The 10343-nt window shown below is 44.6% G+C and overlaps 2 protein-coding genes across 2 annotated transcripts; both read right to left on the reverse strand.

Annotated features, from left to right (window-relative positions):
* Positions 1-6487: 6487 nt before the first annotated feature.
* Positions 6488-7060, reverse strand: LOC117836169 (histone H4). Its single transcript, XM_034715548.2, has one exon. It carries the CDS (start codon positions 6974-6976, stop codon positions 6665-6667), a length of 312 nt encoding a protein of 103 aa, XP_034571439.1. The 5' UTR covers positions 6977-7060; the 3' UTR covers positions 6488-6664.
* Positions 7061-8103: 1043 nt separating this feature from the next.
* LOC117838357 (pentatricopeptide repeat-containing protein At5g61370, mitochondrial) lies at positions 8104-9797 on the reverse strand. The gene has a single exon (XM_034718357.2). The coding sequence runs from the start codon at positions 9513-9515 to the stop codon at positions 8247-8249; it is 1269 nt and encodes a 422-aa protein (XP_034574248.1). The 5' UTR covers positions 9516-9797; the 3' UTR covers positions 8104-8246.
* Between the last annotated feature and the right edge of the window lie 546 nt (positions 9798-10343).

Consider the following 10343-nt stretch of genomic DNA (forward strand, 5'->3'; position numbering starts at 1 on the left):
GCCGAAAGGATAGGCCACACCAAGCCTCCCACTTTTGAAAGCCCAAAAGTAGGCCATTGTTCAAGTATCTTGGCTTCCACAGGAATCTGCTAGTACCCAAACAGGGAAAGAGATCTGAATACCTTGCACCAAATGGTGAAGCAATACGATACAGATAATATTAGGAAACAAACTTTATATGTTTCCCATGTAGACAGTGCTTGATGTTCAACTGGGAAGGCATAAAGTTCCAGTTTCTCCTGTAGCAGTCCAAAACTGCAAATTCGGTTCCCACCAGTACCATTTTGCTTGACTATGACGATTAACAACTGCAGGACCATATGTGTCCTGTAAAGTAAAGCAGTTTTGGCAACTTGCAAACAAATTACCTATGTCAAGTTCAGTCACTACATGAATAATTCAATAGCTCATTACTCTCTGATTGGCTAGTATTAAGTGATTGCAATGACATGTCCATAGAACTATTTCAGTATGTCTGCACGACGGTGCTATCTCAGCTCAGGGCAGCAAGAATTGGTTGAGCATTTACTCAGACAAAAAGAATAGCATTCCATATAATCATAATCCATTGTTTCAAGGTAAACTTAAGCTAATTTCGATTAAAAAAAGGAAAACTTAGCAAATTGTTTTTAAACGGTAACAACAAACCAGAACTGCTATTAGAAATTACTGAAGAATATTTATAAAAAGAAACATAACACTGGAATACTGGACGACACTTCTAACCCATAGTTGTAAAATCCTGGATACATAATAAAGGATGGTTAAAATTTTAAAGCAAACACTACTATCAAAAGTAGCCTAAGAATAAGTGAATTACTAAGCTGAAGACAAGTTTCAACTACAAATTGGTCCATTGGGAAAAGATAGCACTAGCTTTGATCTGCTGACTTCAGAGTTCAGACTTAGACTTCTATCTTGGCTCTTTTACTCTTTACTACTGTCTCTAGGTACACAATACTCATCATATTAGTGTCTTGGAACAAGTTACAACCGTAGCAGCTTAATGTGCTGGGTGTAGGGTGCAGGACGTCAGCTGTAAATACTTTGGTCAACTTCTAAGTTCTAATTCCCATAATTGCTCACCATTTATCAGTAAGCATGTGTCTTTATAGTCATAAGTCATTGTGATTATGTTTTGTCTTATTATGTTACAACCACTTGCTAAGCTCGTACATTTCATCTTCGGCTGAGCAAGTTAACGACTGCAATAGTTAGAAGGTACAGAAAATTTACCATTTACAACAAAGAACACTATACCTCTGAAACTAACAAATGTTAAACATCACTACGAGAACAAACACAAGGGGAAAGACAAACTTGCTCCTTCGATATTCTCATAGTATATCCTTGTTTAAAACTAAGAATAACTTGAGCGAGCAAATAACTTCATGGAAGATGCATGCCTGCGGAGCTTGTAGCAGAAGAACTCAACAATGAGGAAAACATGACAAAATGCAACCTTCATCAGGAAAAAAGCAAATTATGAAACTGAGGTCAACATCAAACCAAAAGTGAATTATCTCTTTATTCATTGGATTCCGCAAGCAGATTTCTAATATACAATGATGGAACTTGCACATGTTTAGCATGCTTACTTTTCTCATGACAAACTGAGAAAGCAAGAAATCTTGTTAGCTTCTGATAGCCTCCAAGAACTGCTATCTAGCTGATTATTACCAACAGGTATTGCTAAAACGATATTTAAGTGTAAGCCTTCTCTTACTATATTTTACAGTTCAAGGCAAAACAAAGAACTCTATTGATGTTACGATAGATGGATGAAGTGTGAGAAACAATAGTATTAGAGGTTAAACTACACTATCAGATAACAACTTCTATTCGGAAAACATTGCCTGTTTACATGGTCAGTTCCTCTTGACAGAAGCAACATCATGATACCAGAATCATAGTATCCAGCTGCATGAAAAGGAAAAGAAGATGATAAGAGATAAAAAGGAGCTGTCATTTTCAGTTGTGCTACACAACTGAATGGGCAAATGGCATCAAAAGAAATGGTAGCATTAAGGCAGAATTCTGAAGTATAGGGTCTGTGGACTGGGTTTTAAAGTAATTTTCTCCCAGCCTCCCACATGGATGCAAATGACATGTAGAATATAAGGTAACAATGAGACTGGACAGTCATAATCCAGTGAGAGCTTCATATCAAAATGGTTCATGCATTTTACTTACACAAATGCATTGCTATTTTAAGATCCTCATGTAAAAACAATTCAAGAAGAAATCATTACATTTAACATATGATTAAGACCTTCTGATTTTTAAAGTAACCAGGACCTACATTTTAGTACTATAGGAATTTATATTAGATGCCTACAGCAGATTTGTACATACATTGGCCATGAGTTCCTTATCCTAGCAGCAGAAAAGAACTTCAACCAAAGAACAGTGCTCTAACTGTCTTAAGGATATTCTGCTAAAATTCTTGTACTGCACAGAACTAAGGTAGCAAACCCAAGGGATTATCAAATTCGTCCCTCTGCACAGATTTATTGCACGACATTTTCAAGAAATGCCTCCAAACACAACAGCAAAAAAAATAACAAGCTCCTGTTAAATTTGGAAGTGCATCAGCTGCTCCCATTTTGATTAGAAAAGTAACAGAAGCTTGAGCTTATCCCAAGAAGGAAATATACAATTGCAGCCCCCTCACAATTAACTCTGAAATGCAATTCCACTTAGAGTTATGCACCATATCAGCATACTGGACATCCTCAAGATCCACCCCCAGTTTACTCCTTAAGGCAAGTATTTTGTGAACAGGACCTTCAGAAAGGAGTGAATTTCACTTCACTTGTGCAAAAATGATTTTGGCGAGATTCCACTTTTACATGTCCGTAACACATTTAAGGAATAACTAAGCCACTAAAATTACCATTTGAAGACCTTTTCATGATACTCCTTAAGGCAAGTATTTTGTGAACAGACCATTTCAAGGCACTGTAAACAACCATGCACTCTTAATGGATAGGTATGCGCAGGCAAACTTCAACGGTCAGGAGAATAACTCCTTGTTCATCTGACAAGATCTAAAAGATCTGCTAGGTTATTCCTAAGCTCAACTGAAACTAAGAATTCTACATATGAAGCCTGGTGACTAACGGGGAAACACGTCAATAGTCTGGAATATTCGATGTGTTTCATTGAACTGTCAAACACATAAGTACTTAACTGAATCTCTCTAGTCCTAATGTTCAGACGGTATCTGGCCAGTGGTAGGCACAAGATTGACAAAGGTAAATATGTAACACCCCAGAACATCAGCAACATTCTGGAGCGTTACCACACTACACTACAGCTACTACAAGCACACACACATAAAAAAAAACAGCAACAAAGATAAATAAACAAACCACGCGGAAGCAACTTAAATCATCTAGATAGAACATCTTACAAATTGGATCCAAATATGAGATTATAAGGAAAGCAAAGGTTTCACAACCAAATATTTTTATTACAACACATGTGTCCAAAACATATATATATGAAGAAGTGTGTGCAAATGTGCTGCTACTCCCATCCAACCAAGCGCCCTCCAAACTCAAGAACATGTGGAGGGGAAAAAGCATATGAGGAGGTTTATGGAAAATCTTAACAAGCAAACTGCTTCAACCAAGTTATTTAAATCATAATATATTAAGCGACAATTTAAGAGTCATTATTATAGAAGAAGCACCACATAGCTTCGAGTAGTAAGATAAATAAATATTTCACAACAATACTTCATAATAAATATGCGAATGGTGCAATGCATGACTTCACTTTTACCCACACATCCCAAGGAAGGAGGTGAGGGCTGCAACCACATTACTATATATCAACGTGCGTTGCTATATTGGTACTTACCGCACCAATCCGGCTACGGTTTCTTCATATGCATAAACAACATGAGAATGCAAATGCAAGATTGCAATGCAGGAACTTCATATACTTAAAAATTCATAACTTCAAAAGTAAAACCTCAAGTGGATCAAGATACTTCAATATAAAGATAAATTTCAGATTTATCTTGCTAGTATGAGGTACTGAAATTAAATGGAGGCAATTCAAACAACAAAGTTAAAGCATGAGTTAAGCATGATACAAAGGTGCACCACCTATTCATAAACATTACTCAGCACCAGCGCAAACACACAAGCATAAAAAAACATAATTCAAAGCATTCATACACCCGAACCCAACATTCTCACAAAAGCCACACGCAAAACTAGACATGTTGCTTCTCCTTTTTGTATCTTCTAATCCTGATGGCTAATAATTCCCATCTTGTGCCATCTGAAAGCTAACTTCAGAACTTACGACTTTCTAGTGATATATAAATAGAGGAAAAATCATCAACATAGTCTAATCTTGAGATGAACCTCAAACTGAAAATCTTACAACAAGTGCAGAATGGTCCTAGTAAAATAGGTATATCTGGAGCTCCAAAATTCATATGAAGATGCACTTAACCAATCTGGAAAGCTTATGAAATTTCCTACAACTTCTTTATCCCTCCAAAGATCCAATTCTATCGTTTGGGTTGGCTAAACTTTAGGCGAACAGATTCTGCCTAGAATTACGAGACTGAAAAACTGACAATCAAACTCCAATATCTCTCAGCTCTTAAATCTGATTGTGTTGTTCTTTACGGCTATGGACTCTGCAGATCTTCTACGACTCATATATAGGTTTGTTATTTTTCTAATCCGTTAAGAGGACGCAAAACAGACATTACTCTAAACTCCGCAGATTGACTACGTGCGGAAAACAGCGACGAGGGCAAAACTTTACCCTAGCCCTTAACGGTGTCGAGTACCGTGTACCAGGTGCTAGAACATCTATAACCTTAGAGAAAACATGGATCACAGTGGGGGCATGCCTCACCTAGGGTTTCCCCTTGAAAACAGCAAGGGCAACGGTGATGACGGCGATCCCAACGATGACTACCGGTCGTCTTCCTCTCCCTAGCAACGAACTTCACGGCAGCCCCATCGATTGCATCTAAATTGAAACCCACATGGCGGCACCACCATGAACAGCGAGGAAAAAGAAAGAGAAAAACACCATGGGTACTGTAAATACGCGTTTACTGAAATATTGAACCATCCATAACTTCATGACCGGAACTCCAAACGAGACATATGAGTGATCAAATGGAATGGATTTGACGAGCTCTACGCAACCATGGCATCCGTTCATCCATCCAAGCGACGGATCTAAAAGTCAACTTTTAGCCCTCAACTTTACGTATTCCAACATACAAAGCATATTTTATCATTTGAGCATTCTGTGTGTTACAAAATACTTAGTAGAACAGCCCAATAAGATTGATATCAAGCATCACCACAACACTACTGATTCAGGTTTTCCATTTGCTTCCCTTGCTCTATATTTTCCATCCAATTGTCAGCACGCACTCAAGATACTACACACCATGCCACATTCTCACTTCGGCCTAAAAGAACAAATGTTGTGCTGCCTAATATGTACTCGTTGCAATGAAATGCCACACAATCAAAATAACCTCAAATAGTATTTGGTATTTCGTACTTTCGAATCAAACATCACATTCAGTTAAACCTTGGACTGTTAAGTGGACCGGATGAAATGAAGGGTTGATCGGTGGAACAAGCATACCTGTGCGTATGCCAACCATCAAACGCTTTGCTGCGACATTATGGCTGCCACGCTCAGTTTGATAAGCATTGCGCCATCGTACACTGCACCGTCGGAATGCGTCTGATCACCAATAACAGGCTGCTTTCATTCGTTGGCGTTGAACGTATTGTTCAGCAATAATGTAATCCAAAACGAAGCACGCAGCGGCCGGCGTCGTTTCGTCGCTGCAGAACTGGTGGTTTTGGAGCACGTACCGGATGCTGGAGCCGAGGACGCCGGTGCCGCCGCGGGAGGTTGCTCTCGGAGGTTGCGCGCTAGGTGGTCTGGAGAAGCGGGCGGCAACGCGAAGCAAATGTGGTGCGGCACGGCGCCAATCTCCATCGGCAGGAAGACCGCACGCACACCTCCGCCGACGGCGCCTCAGATATTCCAAGGAATTCGAAATCCGCGACTCAACCACGCGCCGCGAAGGTTCCGTCTGCCGCCGGCGAGGAGCCAAGTGGACTAGGTGACGCCGGAGTGCCGGACCGTGTAGCGTGGTCCCCGTCACCGGCCTGCGTGTTGAGACTTTCAAGTTGGGCTTCCGGCCCAGGCTCCAAAGGGGCCTAGGAGAGGCGCGGCACAGCTTAGGAATTTTTCGTACCCGCCCCTAACGCGGCTGAAACGTAGGCGCCCATTTCAAATTTTGAATCGTAGATTGCAAATATTGGCGCCCAATTGCGAATTTCAAGCCAGATTCACCAGTTGTGAAATCCAGCGAGCGGTAATGTACGGGAAGCAATTCAAAAGCACAGGAGCAGGAATGCGAGTAAATGAAAACCGAGAGCTTCATCGCACAAAGGGACAGAGCCTGATGCAACAGAGATGTCCAAGATCGATTTCATTCATACGCTTCGAATTCCATTTCACATCACAGAACAGATAACTTTGCACGAAACAGCCACTATCACAACAAAAGCCTCCACAACATTGCTAACCCTAAAACCATCAACCAGCTTCGACCCAAAGCTCCCGGCACGCCACCAGACAGGGGAGGCGGAGCTCAGCCGCCGAAGCCGTAGAGGGTGCGGCCCTGGCGCTTGAGCGCGTAGACGACGTCCATGGCGGTGACGGTCTTGCGGCGGGCGTGCTCCGTGTAGGTGACGGCGTCACGGATGACGTTCTCGAGAAAGATCTTGAGCACGCCGCGGGTCTCCTCGTAGATCAGCCCGGAGATGCGCTTCACGCCGCCCCTGCGCGCCAGCCTCCGGATCGCCGGCTTGGTGATTCCCTGGATGTTGTCGCGGAGGACCTTGCGGTGCCGCTTCGCGCCGCCCTTGCCCAGACCCTTGCCTCCCTTGCCGCGGCCCGACATGGCTTCCCTCGGAGGCGGTGAGCTCGAACTCGAGAGGATTGGTGGTGATTTGGGGGATTGGGGATTCGTTGGTGAGCAGGGCGGAGCGGGTGCGGGGCCTATTTATAGCGGCGGGACGGGGGGCGTCTGGGGGCGGGGTGGAGATGTTGCGATCCGTGGGAGGTGGAGTTTGGCGCGTCGGATCGCTGATGGACGGGTGCCGTTGCGTGGTAGCGGGAGGGATGGATCGGTGACGTGGGGATGCGTAGACGATCCGTGGGAGGTGGTTTTTGCGTTTTTGATTGGTTAGCTGGGGTGATGGCGGATCGGTGACGTGGCGTTTGTGTTTTTCTTTTGACAGGCCCAGGAGTGGGCTTCAGTTGGGTGGGCCGAAGAGTGGAGTTCAGGCCTTTGGTTTTCTGGTATGCTCAACCTTTCGTTCTTTCTTCCTCTTGAGAAATGCCATAGAATGAACAGAACTAAAAGCATAATGACATATTGACCTGTCTCGTCGTATAGACTATTTCACACCTTCATCTTCTGCATCCACCACTTGTATCATGGCGGTGAGGCGTGAGCCCGTGATATTTTTGGTTGGCAGAAGATCCTAAAGCTTTCTGAGTCGAAAACTGAAATTCTCGATGGTATGCTACATTCTCATCAGAGAATCGATAAGAACACAGTAATGAATTCCGCATACTAATTGCGTAGTATTCAGAGTACATCAGACAATTGATAAGAGCACAGTCATGTATTCCGCGTACAAATTGTGTACTATTCAGATAGAACTACCAATGGTCGACGATGGACATCGTTATCAACAAACTGTGATTCATGTTCGCCTTGAACATCCACAGGCTGCTAGGAGTTTCCACATATAGCATAAATTGAGAAAAGGTAACGATGCTTTTTTCCTTGCAGATTATCTACAATCAATGCCAAAGAACTTGCATATACTGCACCCGGATTTTTCAGAAAGTATGACATGTGCGGCCACTGCAACACCATCAGTTTCAGTGAGTCAAACAAATATTTCTCATGATTGTTCCATCATCCATTCAACCTTAGCGCAAGCTCACTGGTCACACGCTTCTTGTTTATATGACCACTATCTGATATTTCGCACTCAATTGTTTGCCCAAAGCAAATACATAAATAAATTCATCCATCAAATATATTGAGCTTGTGTTCATGATTCATTTGAGGCACATAAGCTAAAGGCAGGCGCCACATGTGTCTTCTATGTACAGGCAAGTTTCACTCAACTAAATAGCCGATGCCGATGCCAATCCTAAACGCATGATTGCCCTGCATCTGCCTGCACACTGAACCTTTGAAACATCAACTTCAATTCAGAAGCCAGATCCCCCCTACCCATCTTGTACAGATCTTTGGCCACTTTAACATAAGCAGAATGGTCAGGCCTGAGGCCCTTCTCCATCAGCTCATACAGAACCCTGCCCGCATCAATGGTCCTCCCTGACTTGCGAAGCAGTTTTGCGAGCAGGCTGTAGTTCCGATTCACAGAATGCCTGTCCCTGGTGCTCATGTCATTGACATACTTTTGGGCATCCTCTATTCTCCCAGCGTAGAAGTACCCCTTGATGAACGCAGAGTGTATGGTGATCCTGGGCGTCAGATTTGCTGAGAACATCTGATCAAGAATCTGCATTGCTGAATCCATCTTTCCAGCCTTGCAGGCGTGGTATGTGAGAATCTCGTATGTGAGTGAGTCTGGGACCTCACCGGGTTTAGACCTCTCCATGGACTCAACAAGGCCGCACGCTTCTGCGAGCCTCCCGTTCTTGAGCAAGCAGCCGAGGAGGCAGTTCCAGGTGTTCGCGTTCGGGGCGCTTCCCGACTTCCTCATTTCGTCGAACACTTCGCGGGCGCCAACAAAGTTGCCGGCTTTACACTTAGCCGCGACGACGACGTTGAAGTAGCGCGCCATCCTCCGTGTCTCCTCGATCACTGACACCGCAGCGTCGAACTCGCCGGTGGAAGCCAGCGCCTTGACAAGCGAGAACACGCCGGACGCGCGGCAGGGCCCGCCGACATCGTCCAAAACCCGAAGGACCGCTCTCGCCGCATCCTCGACGCAGCTGCCCCGTGACGATCCCGACGGCGCCAAGAAGGCGAACGCGCGATCGGTCAGCGGAAGCCTCCGCTGCGACATGAGCGCGAGGGCGCGCGACATCGCCCGGTAGTCGGCCAGCTTCCCGGCATTCTCGATGAGCAGGTTGTGTGCGTGGGCGCTGGGGGAGAAGCCCCTGCGGAGGGACGCCCAAGCGAAGAAGCGCTCCGCGGGCACGCCACTATCCGTGAGCGCGCGGAGGGTTCTGGCGACGAGGGCGTGGGAGAGAGCGTGGTCGAGGCGATCGAAGTCGGCCTCGAGGCTGCTGCCACCTGCGGCGACGAGGCGAACGATCGCATCTGAAGCGGCGGCGTCGGAGTTGGCATCTGCATCGCTGCCGCGGGGAGCGAGGGACCTGGAGGAGAAGGCAGCGCGGTGAGAGGCGTGGCGGAGGGGAGCGCGGACGAGGCGGGGGCGGAGGAGCATGAGACGGGGCGCTGGCACTCAGTCGAGGAGGCCCAGTCGGGTATCGAAGGGGAGAGGGAGAGATGGGACTTTGGGAGGTCCCCGTCCGTTGTTTGGGAACCGACTGAACGAGCGATGACGTCCCGTTGTAGAGATACAATGCAGCAGACGGAAGAGGCAGGTAGTGGTGTTTCACAAGCACAAGTTGCAGATGTTGTATTTCTAGGGACAAAGGCAAGGGGTCTGAACTCAAGGTTACAAGAACAATCTTTAGCTTTTTTCACTCGGATGTTGCGGTACTCACTTCTTTATTTCATCTAGAGTTGATACATTTTACAAATCTAGAGATGATATAATTTTTAAACTGACTTCTTTATTTAATTTGCAGGGACCACTCACAGATGATGTTTTTAACCAGTTCTGGTGAAGTACTTCTGTTTTTGGGGTCATTTTGCAAGCAATCTAGTTTCTGAATTTGGTACTTCAAGTTGGTAAGCAAACATTTTGGTAGCAATTCAGCGTGCCATTTTGCAATCAGACATTCTGGGAGTATTTTGCAACCAGACAAATGCCCAATCGTTCAAGTAGCACTAGCAGCGACATATTGTTCGAGCTCTTCTCTATTATGTGATTGCAGGAACACAAAGTTGCAAAGAATAGTCTTTTTCTGAAATTCAAGCTTCTGACTTGACATACAATCTTTTGCTGCAATTAGAATCTTCATATTCTCAATTTTTCACAATAATCAGTGTCAAAGTGACAAAGACAACCAATTACAATCTCAAATCAATACCACTTTACAATCTCAAATCATAATTCAGTGACAGCATTGTCTACTACTCTAAACAT

The sequence above is a fragment of the Setaria viridis genome, chromosome 9, assembly GCF_005286985.2.
Source record: "Setaria viridis chromosome 9, Setaria_viridis_v4.0, whole genome shotgun sequence".
Taxonomy (NCBI): Eukaryota; Viridiplantae; Streptophyta; class Magnoliopsida; order Poales; family Poaceae; genus Setaria; species Setaria viridis.

Coding starts and splice junctions, on each gene's coding strand:
- LOC117838357 (XM_034718357.2), bottom strand. CDS start 9,515: ATGCTCCTCCGCCCCCGCCTCGTCCGCGCTCCCCTCCGCCACGCCTCT.
- LOC117836169 (XM_034715548.2), bottom strand. CDS start 6,976: ATGTCGGGCCGCGGCAAGGGAGGCAAGGGTCTGGGCAAGGGCGGCGCG.